General features: G+C 42.3%; 1 protein-coding gene across 3 annotated transcripts; it reads left to right on the forward strand.

Moving 5' to 3' along the window:
* Positions 1 to 584: 584 nt before the first annotated feature.
* On the forward strand, positions 585 to 14,797 carry PARL (presenilin associated rhomboid like). 3 transcript variants are annotated; one of them, XM_075099345.1, is made up of 11 exons: positions 585 to 657; positions 741 to 1,044; positions 1,805 to 2,006; positions 2,273 to 2,413; positions 4,952 to 5,000; positions 7,065 to 7,160; positions 8,527 to 8,676; positions 9,196 to 9,266; positions 10,613 to 10,714; positions 12,545 to 12,642; positions 14,470 to 14,797. In XM_075099345.1, exons 2-11 carry the CDS (start codon positions 1,037 to 1,039, stop codon positions 14,585 to 14,587), a joined length of 1,035 nt encoding a protein of 344 aa, XP_074955446.1. In that variant the 5' UTR covers positions 585 to 657; positions 741 to 1,036; the 3' UTR covers positions 14,588 to 14,797. The 3 variants fall into 3 exon arrangements, with proteins under 3 accessions (XP_074955446.1, XP_074955445.1, XP_074955444.1); XM_075099344.1 differs by lacking the exons at positions 585 to 657; positions 741 to 1,044 and adding an exon at positions 1,551 to 1,704; XM_075099343.1 differs by lacking the exons at positions 585 to 657; positions 741 to 1,044 and adding an exon at positions 1,624 to 1,713.
* Positions 14,798 to 19,612: the final 4,815 nt, after the last annotated feature.

Raw genomic sequence — 19,612 nt, forward strand, 5'->3', positions numbered from 1 at the left:
CAGTACTAAATCACTTAGAGCAGTCTCCCACCACAAGCTTACAGAGGTTTTCTCAGGTCAGAGACTGGTCTTGACTTGAGAAGGCAAACCCTTTCACTACTTGTTTTTTTTTTTTAAAAAAAAAAAAAAAAAAAGAGGAACAATGTTAATCCTTTTCCTCTCCACTTCCAAACGATTTGACTTTGTAACTGTGCTCCTGAAATTGCTGTAACTTCCTGATGGTCTAATCAGGCTTATAGTCACTTGCAATTATAATACACAGATCATTCTCATCTTGTTATGAAGTTTTCCTTCAGTCAGTGAACTACACAATAATTTGGGTTGGAAGGGACCTCACTGATTACAACCTCCCACTCAAGCACAGCTCAGCGGTGGGTCAGGTCGCCCAAACCTCATCCAGAGTGGCCTCCGGGGCCGGAGACAGTACAACCACTCTCCCATGGGGCGTGTTTCTCATGCCCACACAGAACTTTTCCTGCTGCAACACATGGCTGCTGGCTCCCTTCCTCCCCATGCACCTCTGAGATAAACCACTGTCTGTTCAGCTGCTTGTTTTGGCAGCTCTGCACTCTGATCTCTAGAGGCCCAGGCGTGACTGGTGTGTAGCTGCTAGACTCTCCCATTAGTATCTCCACAGCAACATAAATAACCAGAAAGGTGCATGCAACTTCTAGAAACTTACCAATTACAAGTTATTTTCAAAGCAAACACATCTATTTTCTTTTTCTATTTAATTTCAGAAGGGTGTCAGTGTTTACAACACTGGCCAGGCAGGGACTGCTCTCTGCCAGCACGCTGCCTCACCAGCCCTGCAGAGAGCTGCCTGGCTGCACTCGTCATGAAGAATGTGCCGGGAAGAGCAGCACAGTGCCAGAGAATGGGAGCCCTGGCCACTGGCAAGAGACCACAGGACGCCTAGGGGCAGCCAGCCCAGGCAAGGGAGAGCGTGGTGAAGAGGCCTGAGAGGAAGCTGTGTGTCTGGAGCAGCTGCCTCGCACCTGGTCAGCCACACACAGCCCTTCGCTGGAGCAGCCCGATGGTGAGGTGAGGCGGGGCAGAAGAGCGAGGTGAGGAAGGGTGGTGAGGCGTGGTGAGGTGGAATCACACAGCAGAGCAAGGCAAGGCTGAGGGAGTAGCCCCAGCCTCCTCCCTGCCTGCTGGGCTGTTGCAGGCTGAGTTCTAGGCTAGGAGACAGGCTCTAGATGCCTCTATAAGGCATCTAGAGAAAATAATGCATTAAAACCGTGGAACGCCGCAATTACATAGCGCCAGCCCTTCTCGCCCAGTGGGCCGGAGAGGTGAAGGAGCCGCCACACCCATCATGGCGGCCAAGGGTGCCCGCAGCGCCACTCTTACTATGGCGGAGCAGGGCTGGGACGACCCTCCCGACATGGCGGCCGGGACGGCACGAGGGCGGACCCAACTCGGCGGCCAACAGCAGCCGCAGCGCTGTCGGGAGCGCCCCCACGGCAGGGCTCCGGGACCCCCGCGGGCGCCCACCGTGCGGAGGGGTGTCGCGGCGCCGGAGAGGCCCCAGGCCGCCTCCAGCCTGACGCGCTGGGGGTGATGTAGGCGCTCCCCATCCCTGCCACCGGGCGCCCAACAAGATGGCGTCCGGCTGCCCCGGAAGCGCTCGGCGGGCGGGGAGGGGCCCAACATGGCGTGGCGGTGCTGGGCCTGCGGCTGGGGCCCGCGGCCGCACAGGTACTGCGGGTACGGGCCGGGACGGGGAGGGCAGGGGGCGGCTGTGGCGGGGCGGGCGGTCGCGGCGGTGCTGACGGAGAGCATCTTTCCCCCCCCACAGGCTGACAGTGCTGCTGGAGCAGCGACAGGGTTTCCGCCGAGTGCGGCCGCGGCCTGAGGAACCCCCTGCTGCCGCCAGCCCCGCCGAGGCGCGGCCCGGCCCACCGTCCCCGCGCCGCAGTCTCTGCCCGCCGCCGCCGCCCACCCGCGCTGGCCGCCCCTCACCGCGACGCCTGGTCAAGCCGTTCCTCTTTGCAGTGGGGGTAAGTGGCGCCTGCGGGCCGGCAGTTGCCGTGTCCGGCCGGATCCGGGGAGAGGGGCGGGCAAGGAGGCCCAGCGGGCGGCGGGACCCCCGCCTGCCGGCCGTGCCCTGGTGCCCAGTGCTCTGCCGGCGTTCCTTAGGGCCGAGCCGCTGGGAACGGCGCGTAAGGCAAGGCCGGGGGGGCGAGCCCGGCTCCCTCAGCCGAAGCCACGCACGGACCGCCTTGGGGACGGTGCGTTCGTCTTGACTTTATCCGCTATCGCCCAGTTCACAGGCTCTGCCTTTGGATCCGCCGCCATCTGGCAGTATGAGTCGCTCAAGTCGCGGGTCCAGACCTATTTTGAGGAAGCTCGAGCAGACTGGTTGGATAAAATACGGCCGCAGAAGAGGGGGGACTTCAGAAAGCAGGTACACGGAGCCAGGCCCGGCCTGTTCGCACACGGGTGGGTCCCTGTGGAAGCGTAAAACACAGCCGTGTCTTTCCTCTGCAGTAGGCACATCTGCAAACACCATTTGTATAACAGATAATTGTCCAGTTTATTCTGATTTTTAATTTGGAGAAATAATAGGTTCTAAGCAAGTTGCAGTAGATACACTTACTTACAAGAAAAAAGTGATATAATTCTAGAAAACTGTAACTCACAGTATCACTCCAAAAGCTATACTGGAGAAAAATACCCTCTTTACCCTGAAATGCAGGGAAGGGACATCAGTGGTAGTGGTCTGTATATCTAAACTAGGTATTTTTTACTTTTTCACTATAAAAAAAAAAAAATCTGTTCATGCTAAGTCTAAGTATTCTCAAAAGTGAACTCTGAAATAGGATGGAGCTAGCTTAAATTCTGAACCTGAAGCATAAAATTCTTTTAATGCTCTGGCTTCTGAAATGTGTTCATATTTTCAACCTGTACTTCACAAATACAAGGGTTTAGGGGGCTTTTTTGTCTTTGAGAGGTGACATTTCCACGCAAATACTCTGGAGTTTGGGCAGTAAGAATAATGTAAGTACTGCAAGACTTGTTATAAGTTTAGTTAACGTCTGAAAGTGTCAGTCTTTTAGTTTTCAGTTAAGTGTATTTAAAACTGAACTAAACATGCATGTATGTTTTACATTTGTTTCAAGGTTACTGCTGTGGCCTGTGATAGAACAGGCTTGGTTACTCTTTCAGGTCTACTTGTCCAAGGGAAGTAGGGCTGAGTGTGCAGCTGGGGAATCACGGGGGCCTGGGTAGGACTCAGAGGAGCTGAGGTAGTGGTACTTTCAAAATGGGCACGTGTTGTGGGTTAACCCTGGTGGGTGGCTCTGCAGCACACAGCTGCTTGCTTGCTTTCCCCAGAAACACCAGTGGGATGGGGGAAGAGGAAAGGAAGAAAAAAAGCAAGAAAACTTGGGGGTAAAAATAAAAACAACAGATTTTTTTTTTAATAAGTGAAAGATAAGTGGGAGAAGAGAGAAGAAAGCAAAACAAGTGATGCAAAGGCAGTCAATCACCATCTGCTGTGGGTAGACCAATGTCCAGCCAGTTCATGAGCAAAAGATGGCTAAACTTCTTAAAATCCCCTGTTTTCCCTTTTATTGCTGAGCGTGACATTACATGGTAGAAAATATATCTTTGGTTAGTTCGGGTCATCTGCCTGGTTGTGTCCCCTCCCAGGCTGTTACACACCCCCATTCTATTCACTGCAGGGACAGAGAGAGAAATGGAAAAGGTCTTGATGCTGTGCAAACACTGTTCAGGAAAAGCTAGAACATCAGTGTGTTATCAGTACCATTTTGGTCAAAAATCTAAAATACAACACCATGTATGAACTGCTGTAAAGAAAATTATCCTAGCAGGTTTTCTTCCTTGGTGTCTATGAACTGCAGGTGAGGTTACAATTGCCACTTGATATTGTAAATAATTTTGGTTTTATACTTTTGTTTTTCTTCAAAACCTGAAGGGGAAGATCTGGTGATTAGCTGTCTCAAAAATAGACCAAAACTGCCTTGTTGTTAATAGGCTTAAACTCTCAATCCCCATCTTCAACTGCTAAGTTCTATTTTTAAAAGTTCAGGATCCCCCGATAGCTTCTGAAGGCTTCTGCTTCATATATTTTAGAAAAGTCATGTTCGTTTAATGTTCTTACACTGGAGAACTTTGTAGGAAATACCAGTATCTGCATCCTATGCCAGAGAATGAAACAAAAAACTGCAATGAAGTTGTTACTTTGATACCAAATAGTGAACAATTTGTTTCATACAGCATTATTTCCTCCCACCTCTAACCTACAGGTAATTTTTATGACATTGTCCCCATCAATGTGGTTGGAAGGTCATTAAGCCAGCAGTAAAATATTTGTCCAAAATGATTCTGAAAGCTGAAGAAGGGAAAAGGGCATGGAATTTGTCTGTGGGCTGACTGCACTCAAAATAAACTTTTTCAGGGGTTTTAAACTTGGAGGAGGGCTGGGTGAGCTGGACGCAAGGGGGAATGGATTCCACATCTTGTGAGCCACCTCTGCAAAAGTGACCCTGGCACAAAAGTGGAATCTCTCAAAGGTGGGTGGTGTGATGTTAGACAGAATTAGGGTGAGGCTTAGTCAAGGCAGGGTTTATGCTAACTTTGGCCAATCAGCTAAAGTAAGTGTTATGGGCTAGATTCTTGTTTAGTACAAGCAGAGGTAAATCTATGGAGCTGTGTAAAAGGATATAACCCCATTCTTTTTGAAGAAATTCTCCATCTATGTTGGCATACGTTACAGAAAGGAGGGTAGATAACTGTTCTTGATTAAGGAAATGCCTACTCGAAAAGCTAAACCAGTCAGAGAAAAAAAAGTTTGAAACTGATTGACTTAACAGATTTCAAACAAGTGCTTTCCATTCTTAAAAAGGTAGAACCTTGTGTGACTGTTTTTGAAATTGCAAATTTTCTACAGTGGCACTGATGTACAACAATTCCATTTCAGGTTAACAGCTGGTGGAATAACCTGACTGAGGGTCAGCGGACTGTGACAGGTTTGTGTTAGCTTACAAGTATTAGACATTCACAGGAAGAGAAATATGGCAAACAGGTACAGTATGTTAAAACAGATGGCTTTCATACCGTGTTTAGGTTGTTAGACACAAAGCATGTGTAAACTTACACCTGCACATACACTATTTCTGCTACACTTCCTTCTCACAAGCTATTTTTTCTATGCATTGAAAGAATTCTTACGCATCTGTGTGAGAGAGTGTGGAGGGTTAACTGGAACCTTCCCTGGCAACTTTCTTCTCAGGAACTGTGAAAAACAGCAGATGCTTTTAGAAGGAATATGAGTATATATTCCACTGATATGTGGGAATAAAACTCCCTGATAGTTTTTTGCTATATTGCATACGTGGTGTTGCACACAAGGGGCAACTATCTTGTCAGCTTTCCTTTGGTCATGATGTAGTTTAGATTGGTTAGTCTAACATCACTTGAAACCCCCAAGGTAAGTGTAAATGTGTGGAGAGAAGCTGATGAGAACTTGATTAAAATCTAAAAAAGTAGCTAAGCCATATCTGCTTTTACATATTCTAAATGCTAGCAAGTCCTGCCGAGAAGTTTTGTACAGTGCTTTGAATTGCACTTCAATGTGCAAGCCAAGTCATGATACACCCCAATACAATATTTGTATCTGTGTGTGTGTGAAGGTTCATGTTCTGTAGTCCCTGGAGCATCCCCCAGCATCACATTAATCTAACAAGCAATATAATTTCTAGCTGGGAGACCCTGAGCCATTTGGATACTTCACCCTGATTACCATAACAAGGGTGGGCTTACTGTATGGAAATTGCTGAGAGTTCTGTAATATCCTGGTGTAGCATGCAGGGGGAAATATTTCTGCTAATAAAAAAGCATGGTGGAATAGGATGGAGTGCCAAAAGAAGAGATCTATTCAAATTTTGGTTCAGGGATTTACGTATCATAGTTTTTCACAGTTCTTACATTTTGTTGCAAACGTCAAATAGAGAATAATTATGTGACATTTACCATTCTGTAAAGGGAGCACAATTATTTTCCCCTTTAATGTTTCTAGCTATTATAAAACATCTTAAATACCTAAATGCTTGGACAGAAATAGAAAAGGCACTTTAAACAAGAAACAATAATTTTGTGTCATTATGATTCTAATTCAATCGAATGGCCTCAGGCTGCGCTGGGGAAGTTTACACTGGATATTAGGAAATATTACTTCACTGGAAGAGTTGTCAGGCATTGGAACAGGCTGCCCAGGGAAGTGGTTGAGTCACCATCCCTGGAGGTATTTAAAAGACGTTTGGATGTGGTGCTTAGAGGCATGGTTTAGTGCTGAACTGGCAGTGTTAGGTTTACAGTTGGACTCGATGATCTTAAAGGTCTTTTCAAACCTATACAATTTTATGTAATTATTTACATTCTTATTTAAACTGAAATAAGATCACAATAAACATATGTGAAGTAAAAAGCTGTGCGTGTTCTGTCTCCCAAAGGTAACTATGCCTTAGCAATGCCAACTCAGCTTTTTATGCTCGATCTCTAAATAGTGTTTTTACAATTACCTCAAAACCAAACCTCCCCAGAAAATGGAAAGGATGTGTACTGCATGTCTGTATGCTTCCCCTAGCCGCCATGCACAGTTAAATGCAACTGTGCAGCAGATTGGTGGCATTTGGGAATAAGCAGCTAGAGGGGCAAGAAATGAGACCTCTTAAGCTGGCTCTTCTTTTATTGGTTCTACAGTAGAGTAGAAGTTTGAAACTATAGCTTGAATGTCTTAAGTACAGATTTTCTGTATTGCTGCATGCATTTATGACATTGTATGTTAAAACAGTTGCAATTAAATGTTATATTTCTGGAAGGCATCCACTATGTTAATATAGCTTTCAGCATTTTTCTTTGTTTTTTTTTTTCTAAACTGTTACTATAAAATAAAGAATTGGATACTGCTTTTAATGAAATAGTGAAGGAAAGGTTTGATTCTTGTAAGCTTCTGAATTCTTGTTCACAGTAAGCATTATGGCTTGTTACAGTCATAACTTGCTTTTATACTGTTTTTTTTTCCCTCTGAATAGGTATAATAGCTGCAAATGTCTTTGTATTCTGTTTATGGAGGCTGCCTGGTATGCGACGGATTATGTTTACATATTTCACCTCAGATCCATCCTCCAGTAAGTGAACAGTAATTCAGAGGAATTCTCTACGCTGGGATGTAATGGAACCTCTGATTGTGCTGTAAGAGCTTTGGATGGCACATAGCTTGCATGCAGCTCCAACACCCAAAAGCAATCTCATCCATGCCCAAATACAGAAAACACTTCTAGGGGAAAGTTAGGAGTTATGGTTAAGACAAAAAACTCACTGGTGCTTTTCTAAGCATTGTACTGTCAAAACTGTTGCCTGCTATCTGGCCTTTTACTGCATTCACTGGGATGCAGCCCCTGCCTTTGTAAAGGTGAAGAGGTTCTTCTCTAACTGATAACACTGCTTTCCTGGACAGATGCTAATCATAGCAGTCTTTGGGAAGAAGGAAAATAAATCATACTCTGTAATGCCATTCAAAAACTAGTCTGAAACACGATTTTTTTTTTCCTTCCTTTAATGTTCTGTGGGGTGCAGATAGAGCTGTCAGTCACATGCATGTGTGCTTTTGTCATTGGACAAGCATTAGTCAGTATGTTATGTATGAAGTCCTTATTTCAAAGCTGTGCTTTGGGTCACATTAAAAAAATACACAAAACAAACAACAACAACAAAAAAACCCTTGGCTTTCACTGTGTGTGAAATGTTTTGAAGAGGTTAACTTAAAGCAAGTTACTAGTATTTAATGGCAGAACAACTAGTTTTCATTTCTACAGTAGAGAAAGAATTAAGAGGACGAGACGGACGTGCATTAGGAGAGCGCTGTCTTAATTTCTGCTGAAAAAGTGGAACCTCAACCAATTCCCCACACATACTCCAAAGCTAGATAGCTGTTACCCAGATCTAAGCATCAGTCATGCCAAACACTTGTGTTTTTAATAATGTTGACCTTAAACCCTGCTAATTGGCTTTTTTGCATTTTCAAGGCTGCTGTTTCAGTGAGGAGAGAGCTAGTAGCTTTTTGAAAAGAAAATGAGTTTTCCTTAGAGTCCATCTCTGTAGCAAAATAATTTTGTATAGTTGCTCATATAATGTATTAAAAATCTTTCACCATATACATACATAAATAAAATCTCTTTTTTCCTTTCCAAAGCATAGGAGACGTGTTGTAAGATAAATGTTTTATATGAAACATTCCCCAGTAGGTAATTAAGACTTTAAAGTAGCTTTTAGCACAGCTTGCGTGTCTTTGGGGTTATATGTTCTACCTTTCAAAAGGTATTTTGTTGAATTCGAAATTTGTTACACTTCTGGGCTTATTACACAGCTTGTATTTGAGAATTCTAAGCATAATTAGCCTATAGTATGTCTTTATAAATTTCTAGTTTGCATTACATGTTAGATAAAGCAAATTAAAACATTGACTACTTTTTTCATTGTTTTTCTCTTTTATAGGAGCCCTGTGTTCTCCCATGCTGCTGTCTACATTTAGTCACTTCTCTTTATTCCACATGGCAGCAAATATGTATGTTTTGTGGAGTTTTTCTAGCAGCATTGTCTCTCTTCTGGGATGTGAGCAGTTCATTGCAGTGTATCTTTCTGCTGGTAATGTTAAATACATACATATTTACAACACAAAAAATGTATATTCATGCGAGTAAAGTGTGTACATTGTTAATAGGTGTGTGATGACAGATGGCCATCGTTCAATCCCACACATTGCTCTCTAATAACTGTGGTACATTTGCTGTCATAGAAAATATTGACTGGTTTAGGATATTTGGCTTCAAAATATCATGACAATACAAGGACCTGGTTTTAAGTCATGCTTAGCTACCAGAATAAAATAACTCTTAATACAGCCATATGAGAGTTTCATGGGAAAAGATGACAGTTAATTCAAGTTAAAGCAAATAATGCCCACCCCCACCCCACCCCCCCAAAAAAACCCCAAACAACAAAAATAATAAAAAAAAACCCCACAACACAACAAAAAAAAAACAAAACAACCAAACAAACCACACTACTTACACTAGCTTCTTCAGGAAGATGTACAGATAATGTACTTTCTGATGCATGTCTGCATTGCTGGCTTTCTTTCCAATAACAATTTTTCCTTTCTAGGGGTTATCTCCACTTTTGTCAGTTATGTTGCTAAAATGGCCACTGGAAGGTTTGAACCATCCCTTGGAGCTGTAAGTATCTCAGGATATGAGAGATCTTATAATGATATCTGAAGCCATTTTCAAAGCCTGCCGTGTTCTTTAACCTGTGTAAAAGCCAAGAATATATTTGAGATAGTGGAAACTAGGGAAGTTTACCAAAACCAAGTAATCAGGCAGTGATTCCTGTGTGAGAACTTGCCTGTTCTTCAAATATGTTAACTCTTGTAGCAGCAGCCCAGAACTAATGCCAGTTAATGCTAATGGCTTGCAAATGAGTACGTAACAGCAGGACCACTTGTCACTGAGCAGATAGTGCTGTAACTTACTTCATAAATGTTATTGCATAATTGTGTACCATAGTCTTCTCTAATTGAAAATAGAATACTTTAGAAAGGGAGAATGTAATCAGACAAATGAAAATCAGCATGTGATACTAGTGGAAGTTGTAGGGCATGCAGTGCAGAAAGGGTAGCACCCCTGCCGCAAGTCTCACAGTATGAAAGATAAGAGGCAGGCTGAGGAGGTGTTGTCCTTATCTGCTCTTCACAAGTATTTTTAGTAGTGGAACGTTTTAAAACGCTCAACTTGCTATAAGTTTGAAGCTATAACTTAGCCATTTGCTAAGTTTTAAAGGCTTCTTAATTGACTAAATAATTTTGATAAAAGTTAAAAGTCAGATTCTTACTTCTCAGTTGAAATGAAAAAAAGTCTGTTGAGCAGTCCCTAAGGTAGAACTTTTGGTAGTGCTCTCTATGTATTGTTCCGTTATCTTGTGAATAAACTATATCTGGAGCAAGTTACTTTCCCGTAGTCTTATTGATCTGAACTTACTGAAATTGCCACACACTGCGTTAGTTTACTGTATTCACAGCCTTTCCATTGACATATTTCATGGATACAAAAAGCCCATGGTCAATTTAGTTCAGACCAGGGAATTGCTTGTTTCATTGACAAAAGATTTCTTGTCCCGGTCCATGTGTTATTTTTCTTGTTTTGGTACAAGCTTCAGAATGATTCCCTTCATCCGAGATGTCTGTGTTTGATTAATATATGTTAGATTTCTAGGGTTTACTGGGAGAAAAAGCACATTAACGTAAATTATCTTAAAAATTGCGGGGAGTTATTTCTCAATTATGTAAGAGCATCTGATGGCTATTTTTTTCCCAGTATTTATAATTTCAGATGTTGAAACTAAATAATGGTGTCTTGTTTTATTTTTATTCTGAACTTTGCTGTCATGCTTTGTACTTTGAGGTTTACCACAGGGTTGCATTTGAAAACAAAAGCCAAAAGGAAAACAGGTTTATGTGCAGAAAAGTAAGTTTTCCCTTACATAACTACTCAACTTATTTTCATGTATTTTAATGTATTTACAGTCAGGAGCTATAATGACTGTCCTTGCAGCCGTATGTACAAAGATGCCAGAAGCAAAACTAGCCATCATATTTCTTCCAATGTTCACATTTACAGCAGGAAATGTAAGTGTCTGAACTTCAAAGAAATCTTATTCTTAAAACATTTTCCCCATAACTCTCCAGTATCTGAGCATTTGTCCTCTTCGTTTGTGTTTCTAAGCTGTTAAATTTATTTTGAAAGACCATATAGGTCATGGAAGTCCTGGAGACCGGTTCCAAATTGTTGCAGCCTAGCACAGTGATTACACAATTGCGTAGTGAATTTATAATTACCCTAAATTCCCTCCTCTGTGGGTCTGTTTCTCAGATATGAATTTAAGAGGTGAAAGAAATTGGGACGGACTCAGGCTTGCCTGTCTGAGGAAAAATGCATACACATACTGTTCTTTCTGATGGGTGATTTTTTTTTTTTAATATCAGCACTCATTACAGGCTAGTCTCTTTTTGAAGAAAAACTTACCAAGATGGGAAAGACAATTTCACTTCTCAAGTGAAATAACATTCCAGCCCTGGAGGAATACCTGCCTCCTTATTTGGATACCATCTTCTGACGTTTCTAAAAACACTGTTGGCATTACAAATAAACTGCTGAGGGTTTTTTCCACATGTAGTACCAGGACTCCTTTTTTAGTTTCATTAAGTTCTTTTAAGCGCACCCACTACCCCATTTAAGAAAAGCTTCTCACGTATATGCTGACTTACTTTAAGTTAATAATCTTTGGTCCACTACTTAAAGTTGTTCTACTTAAAGCAGTTAAGCTTTGTAATTTCAAGATCATGAGATTTAGTATTTTTGTAAGTGAAGCTTATAGATTTGAACAAGTGTTCTTAGATGTAGCCTTCATGTTTTTCTTGCACTTCTGCTTGAGTGGACCTGTTTTTGTTTGCATGCTACCCTTTAACTGCATCTTTCCTAAAAAAGATGGCCAGGCTAGAAATACTGGCAGAGCCACAGAGAACATTACTATAAGGAAGTACTCACTGCAACAGTAAAACAAGCACAACATTGGCTATTGCAGTGTAAATGTTGGAATAATTTTAGCCCTACTATGTAATTGTATTTCTAAACTTTATGTACTACTTTAGCCTACCTTACTGTAATCAGCTTTTAAAATAAGCTAGTGTAACAATATAGGTGTTATTCTAACGCATATGTTTAAGGAAATAAATCCTACTTAAAGTAACATTTAATCCTAACATTAAATCTGTTGGCTTTTTGGAATGAGGCATTTAGTAGAATTTTGCATAATTACAGTTATGGTGGTTTATGTCTCCTGAGGATACTGTTGCTCATGGTGTATCTGGCCATGGAGTTGTTCACCATCATCCTGATTTTCTACCTTCTGACAGATGTGTCATTTAAGAGAGTGTGATGATCAATGTTTATCACATAAGATGACAGGGATGCTGCCCCACATGTTCCAACCACTAGAGGGTTGCATTTGGGAGGACAGATGCACACAAATCTAAGATGTCAGAATTAGTGCCTGAGAATGTTGCAGTTATGTATTTTGTGGTGTCTTTTATAGCACGTGCTCTTTCAAGTAACTTCATTTTTTTGTTTCCTGACCTGAGTTTGGAATATATGTGTAGCTTTAGAAACGAAGAGTGGAAGAGACTGGGTGTTTGAAAAGGACACATTCCTTCTCCGCGAAATTCTGTAGCTGTTCATGTCTGTATTTTGACAGCACAGTACAGCTAAGGGCTGAGCCTGTTGTTTTAAAACAATCTTCTTTTTTTTTTTTTTTTTCCCAGTGTTTGCTTTGATATAAAGTTTATGGGATGTGTTTAGATCCCAAATTTTTGCTCTGTTCCAAAATGTGAAACTTTGTTATCAGTTGCCATTATATCCTGTGACTAATCCTGTCCATTCCGCATTCTGTTCCTTTCCAGGCTTTAAAAGCCATAATTGCATTTGACACTGCAGGGCTTGCTCTAGGCTGGAGACTTTTTGACCATGCTGCACATCTTGGGGGAGCTCTCTTTGGAATGTAAGTCTTTATTTATTAACTTCTGTTTGTTTCATGTTTAAATTCATCTTATATTTTCTCATCTTTACTTCCTCTTATCTCTGAAGTGTAGGGGTTTTTTGGAAAGTTGTCTTAAGTAACATTGAAGACAACTCACTGTTATCCTTGTAGTGCTATAGAATTATGTGGAAAATACTGTTAATAGATGCTTAGAACTGAAAGAAATTGAGCTGAACTGCCTTAGAATGATAGATTAGATGTCAGATTGTCCTGTCACCTGTAACCTGGGCTGGCTGGCTCTGTCCTCGGCACATGGAAGAGAGTCATAAGGCAGAAAAGATTCTCACAAAACACAGCATAGACAAAATAACTTTAGAATTAAACAGCAAGAACTTCTTTGTCTCAGTGTTTTTCCTCTAATTGCCAATTTAGAGAGATCTACAGAGTTAGTGTAAGCTCAGGCCAAATTCCTTTGAGCAGCCTCTACTGCTGTTCCTCAGTGTCGCTGTGTTGTCTTTGTGTGGAGCCTTCCTAATTGGGAAGAACTACTAGAAACCAGTTTGTAGGAAACAGTTCTGGATTGTTCTGTATTTGAACTACATTACCTAATGGGTTTCTTCCCTTCTACCTGATAGCAGTGTTGTCTTAATTTGCACACTTATTGCGAACAGCGTTTTTAAACATTTTATGTAAGCATTTTAAAAGCCTCCATGAGGTTTAACTGGGCCAGACAAAGGACAGGTGAAGCACACTTCTGTTTTGGTCTGTGAACTGGTCTGCATTTGTTTGCTATTCCTTGGCTTTGGTGTCAGTTAACTTCTGTGCTGTGCAGTCTCCTTTCCCCCCCTTCTCTGGCATCACAAATGCATTTGAAGTAGTCTTGCTGATTTGTACCTACTTCCTGCCGTGATGTATCAATATCAGCTTGTTCATTATAACGCAGATTCGCATATTATTAAAATAAGGTAGCAGTTGCAGTAGAAATTGTCTTGAGTTGACAAGTATTTTGCCTTCCTCACCTACATATGTTCTACCTGTATGTTCTATCTGCGATCATTTGGGCCACTTCATCCTAAAACAGGGCCTCTATTTAGGACATATGTTGAATGGACAAAGTATTTTCTATACATTGCCTCACAGACAATTACCCGCTTTGGAAAGCGGCTATATGGTTCAATGGAATGGCCAGTTTACCTCGCACTGGCTGATGGCTTATATAAAAGTGCTTTTGTTATTCAGGACTCAGGTGTGAAGTTAGGCTTGTGGGAGAACCTTCAACCTGTTTCCAGGCGGTTGCTTCCCCTCCCTCCTCTCCACCATAACCTCCTTTGTTTAATCACTTAAATTGATATTCATACATCAGCATATATAGTTCTCTATGAATATAAATTAAGCTAGAACACTTAGATTAAGTCTCCATTTAGATGTTTATAGAAGAAAATTCACTTTGAATGGACTGTGAATGTTCATTATCGGGCAGTTGTATTTACATATGAGAAAAATACTTTTACTTGGTGTTGTCAGTAAGGATTAGCACAAGCAGCAGTACTGCTAGCAGTCCCTTAAATGGAAATAGTTTTTTGCATCTTTGAGTAGAAATCATGAGTGCATGAAAACCATTCATTCTCAGGACTGAGACAAGCAAGAATGCAAAGGAGTTAACTATTAGGAATCAAGAGAACAAGTGGCTTACCTGCCACTGCCACTTTCCAAGAATGTTGTTCTTTCTGCCTCAGTTTATCTTGTCTCCTATACTAAGGATTTAAGTTACTTGATTTTAGTGACCAGCCTGTTCCTCAGATACAGAGAAAAGATGCAGTTAGTTTTAACTAGTATTTTCTTTCCCAGGTGGTATGTGACTTATGGCCATGAGCTCATATGGAAGAACAGAGAACCACTGGTGAAAGCTTGGCATGAAATGAGGACAAAGAACACAGGAAAAGGGGGAGGTGGAAGATCTAACTGATTCAAATCCTAGAGATTCCTTGTGCCCAATTGGTGTATTACTTGAAGACATGGGGCTGAATTGGTTTTGAAAGTTTTTTTGCTATTCCACATTAAGCCTCTAAGGAGCTGAAGTTTCTAGTATAAACTATAGTTACAAAAATGCATATCAATAGAAAATGAACTCTGAGAAAGGTGGAACAATAAAGGTTTTTATTCTGTTGCGCTCTGAGGTAACAGTCTGCATTACATTTTTTTTTAATGGAGGAATAAAAAAATCTTTCCAATGGAGTGACCAAAAACTGTCCAAAAAAACTTCAGAATGGGGTACAACTGGTTAATACTTAGGAAAATAAACATTTTTAAAACTGAGGAAGTTAATGGATCATGCATCCTCGTAACGTCCAAAGAACAGTAGGTGCTTTCCTAGAAGGCACACTTTAGACAGGTTGGACTCAACATAAGGCTGATGTGGTGAAGTTCAGTTGTCTTTATTGTTGAAAAGATTGGATGAGATAAGCCAATGGTCTCTCTTGTTCTTAAACCTGAAATACATGGAGGGATACTGGATTGTTTGCCAAAGCTTACGTACTGGTTAACGGTCTAGCTTTATTTGTCAGCTGTGGTTTATTCAACCTGTGTTTTTCATTTCTGTCTGCTACCAGGATGCTGTCACATCTCATTAGAATTTACTACAGTAATATCTTTCATAATTAAATGCAGTAGAAGAATGACATATACTGTGGTTTTGGATATTTTACCATGAGTTACACTGCTTTCTGTATTCTTTCACTACATTAGTGGTTTTGTGTTGGGTTTGTTTTTTTTGTAAGTTGGGCTGTATTGCTAGTTTCCTTTAAGATTTTTCTAAGAATTTTGAAACAGTAACATTTGGTTCAGAATGTGCCAGTTCTAGAAAAACAAGCAGCTTCAGCAAAAATAGATGAGGTGCTTGAGATCAGCAACACTGTAATTGGAAGTAACTACTAAAGTAAACCTGAGGGTAGTGCCATGACTAATGTTCCTATACAAATAAAAACAAAAATTGGATTTTGGGTATGCTGCTGCTACTCTGTGCCTGTCCTGCAAGGATGACTACCAAACCCCTTGCAAAGGGCTGAGAAGTCTACCCAGATACAAACTGGTGGGTTGAGCCCCTTAACTCTTCCCTGTAGGCTGAATTAGTCATTACAGATGGACTGACTTGCCGAAGAACATGCTGCACCTGTAAGAAGCAACTTGTGCCTTTTTACTTTACAACAGTGCCTTGCAGAAAATACATTTCCTGTAGGGATAAACAATACATAATGCTAAATGGCACCAGCTGTAATAAATGGAGTACAAAATTGCTGTAAGCTCCGTTACTGCCACAGGTCAGCGCTCAAGTCTAAATTTTTTTCTCCCTTGGAAGATGAAACACTTGAGGATTTGTTCCTTTAAGTGCCTGTCAACTTAAACCCTTAAAAAAAAATGAAAGAGTATCTAATATTCCTTTGCTCTGCTCTGCAAGCTTTCTGTTTCTAATCTGTCATTTCTTTTCCTGCTTCCTTCTCTGATGCTCGGGACAAACATGCCCGTTTTTAGGCCTTCAGCCACAGTGCAGCCCTGCCCACAGCAGAGGGCAGCCGAAGGTGCAGCCCAATGCACTGCTGCCAGCAGCAGCCACCTCCCGCAGAGGCAGGGAGAAGCCAGCAGCATCAGAAGATGGCCACTGAACAGCCTTGTCATAAGGGAGGGAGAATTTCATGCCAAAGAAGCTCAAAAGCTATAGCTTGCAATATTTTTGCGTGTTGCTTTTCTTCTGATTTAACGCTTGCCTGTTGTCTTTGTCCACTTACTTTTTGTTTTTCCCCCCCTTCTTTTCTTCGCATTACTTCTTGTCCACTCAACTTATCTAGTCTCTTTAGCACTTCTGCATTTGCTGAGGGTTTTTTAGACATCCTGGCTGAAAGCAGCAAGGAGTAATATTGCAGGAAGTATAACGTCCTTCAGAGTTTATACATTACATTTTACAGTTCCAGAAGAATAAGCCAAGGTTACAATTAAGTTCTTCAACATAGCAGCCAGTGCATACCTCGAAGTTTGAGAGTCATGCCCCTCTATCACTTGCAGAGACTAGAGTCCCGGTCTCATGGTCTGTTAGACCTGCTGCGGCAGCGTTGTATCACTGCACCGTTTCACCTTGCTGGAAGGGCAGGGGTGAGCACAGGCTGACCCGTGAGTTGCAATACCTGCACTTCTACTGGATTCTCAGGGTTGGAGAGGCTCAAAGCTCCTGAAAAACCAGCCTGGAACTTCCAGAGAGGTTTGGAAGTCACCATCATTTTAGTCAGGCTGCGTGGCTGCGGTTTGAGGGCCTCATGCCTAAGCTTCACCCTAACCTTAGGCCTAACAGCATTCACCCTTCTAAAGGCTGTTTGATACCTGAATCTCCCACGTTTGTAGAAACCCTAGAGGTATTTAACATACATAAGGTTGTACAAAAACATTCACATGCAATATCTTTATAAGTGATCTGGATAATGGCATCAAATGTAGCCTGATGGAGTTTGCTGATGACACCAAGGTGAGCGGGGAAGCAGACACTCCAGAAGGGAGAGCTGTTCTGCAGGGAGATCTGGATAGGCTGGAACAGGGGGCCAGCAAGAACCTTATGAAGTTCAACAAGGACAAGTGTAAGGTCTTGCACCTGGGAAAACATAATCTGGGAGTGCAGCACAGACTGGGAGCCACCTGGCTGGAGAGCAGCTCTGTGGAAAGGGACCTGGGGGCCCTGGTGGACAGGAAGCTCAGCATGAGCCAACAGTGGCTGCTGCAGCCAAAAGGCCAACAGGATGCTGGGTTGCATCAAAAAGGGCATCACTGGCAGAGCTAAAGGAGTCATTATCCCGCTCTACTCAGCGCTTGTCAGGCCATACCTGGAGTATTGTGTACAGTTCTGGTCCCCACTATACAAAAAGGATGTGGGCAGGCTGGAAGGGGTCCAGAGAAGGGCCACCGAGATGATCAAAGGACTGGGAAGCCTGCCATATGAGGATAGGCTGGGAGAGCTGGGTTTGTTCTGCCTTGAGAAGAGGAGGCTCAGAGGGGATCTCATCACCATGTACCAGTACTTAAGGGGTAGCTACAAAGAAGATGGAGACTCTTTTTACAAGGCATCACATGGAGAGGACAAGGGGGAATGGACACAAGTTGCTCTTGGGGAGATTCCGATTGGACACCAGAGGGAAATTTTTCACATTGAGGACAGTCACCATTGGAATAATCTCCCCAGGGCAGTGGTTGATTCGGCCACGTTGGACACCTTTAAGAGTCGTCTGGACAGGGTGCTGGGCCATCTTGTCTAGACTGCGCCCTTCCTAGAAAGGTTGGACTAGATGATCCCTGAGGTCCCTTCCAACCTGTGATTCTGTGATGGCCAAGCAGTAGGTTTCATGTCACTTTGCACCTGAGCCTTCATGCAGCATTTTCTGCCAAATGTTAAGTATCTTCTCTGGTCCAAAATTCTTTCAAACTGCAATAGGAAAGTCAATACTCCAGTCAGTCAGACAAGGAATGGCCTGGAGTTATGACAGCTCACTAGAGTAAAGAAGATAACTTTCTGGCAAGCAACTGCCCTTCTTGCAAAACCTGGCATCAGTATATACCAGTGTCTCAGTATTTAGTCATACCTTTGAACGGCAAAGAAATTAGAAGAATAAAAACAAAAAAAACCCTACCAAACCCAGAAAAAACCCAACCACCTAAACGAAAACTAACCACATGGGAAGTCTTTTTTTCCCCTTTTCAAAGAGCTTATTATTGTGAATAAAAATACAACGTGGTAATTATGCAGACACTTGGCAGAGGCAGCAGCTAGTGTTTGTGTAGGAAAATAGCGATAAGTATAAAGTCATGGTTAATCATGTAGAGACACAATCCTTCATTCCTTTTTAATGGCTTTAAGGAAGTCTGCTGTGGCCTTGCCATGTTTAAGGAATATTTTGCTTCGGTGTAGCAATCTGCTCTACTGAGATTTCATTTTTGCATTGAACAAACTGTTGGAGCTTTCAGCTCCCCCCCGGCAGCAACAGCTGTTTTCCTTTCTGATTGGGTGGCTTTGCCTTTGTCTTACTGTTGCAGTGTTTCCCTTCTCCCCCTGCCCCCCCCCTCCCCCCCCTTTAATCGTGATAAATCTCTTCTAAATGCAGACAACTTTTAAATCTCATCCAGCTTCTTCTGGTTTCCCCATCTGAGCTAACCTTTGTGCCAATTTCATCCTACAAGCTATGATGAACAGCTGCTCAAAGCACTCCCTGATGCTGTAGGTGGTCTCCGAGACGCGCAGTGCCAGAGCTGAACTCGGTACTAGGAAGTGGCAGGCACAGGGAGAGCGGAGACATCCGATTTATTCTCAAACGTGTTTTGCTAAGTCAGGCCTTGGAACAAGGATCAGAGCATCGTTTGTACTGTGCCAGTGATAACAGATGATAAAGCGGATGTTCTGTTTTCTCCCATGACTGTGAAATACATTTCTCTGTACCACCGTAAAGTGTTGTACATTTCACCCAGATATAATTTATTTTTAAAAATTGCCACATAGAACAGAGTAGTTCTAGAAAAAAAACCCAAAAGAGCAGCAGAAAATGAAGAAATGTCCCCCTGCATATCCCTAAAAGTAAAATTATGATTGTGGGTTTTTCAGGCAACAAATAAATGCAGCTTCCAATATTCCATGTATTATGTTGAGAGTTTTGGGGGGGACCAAAACGTTGTTACCTGAAATGTCTGAGTCTCCTTACCCTGACACGTTCGGGGGAGTGGGGGTGAAATCAAAACTGCTAGTAGCACCAGCAAGGGCCAAGCCAGATATTTAGGACAACAGGATCATCTGCAGAGGAATGTCTTTCTATCCCTTGATAACGGTGTTCCACAGAAAGGCCAAACACTCAAGGAGAGTTTCTGCCTCAGTCCACATCCACATTTCTCACCCTTTTCCCCACCAGAAGAAGGTGCAAATCCGGACTGAGGTCTGAGGTGCTAATACGCTACAGATCCAAACTGCTCA

The sequence above is a fragment of the Phalacrocorax aristotelis genome, chromosome 7 (assembly GCF_949628215.1).
Source record: "Phalacrocorax aristotelis chromosome 7, bGulAri2.1, whole genome shotgun sequence".
NCBI lineage: Eukaryota > Metazoa > Chordata > Aves > Suliformes > Phalacrocoracidae > Phalacrocorax > Phalacrocorax aristotelis.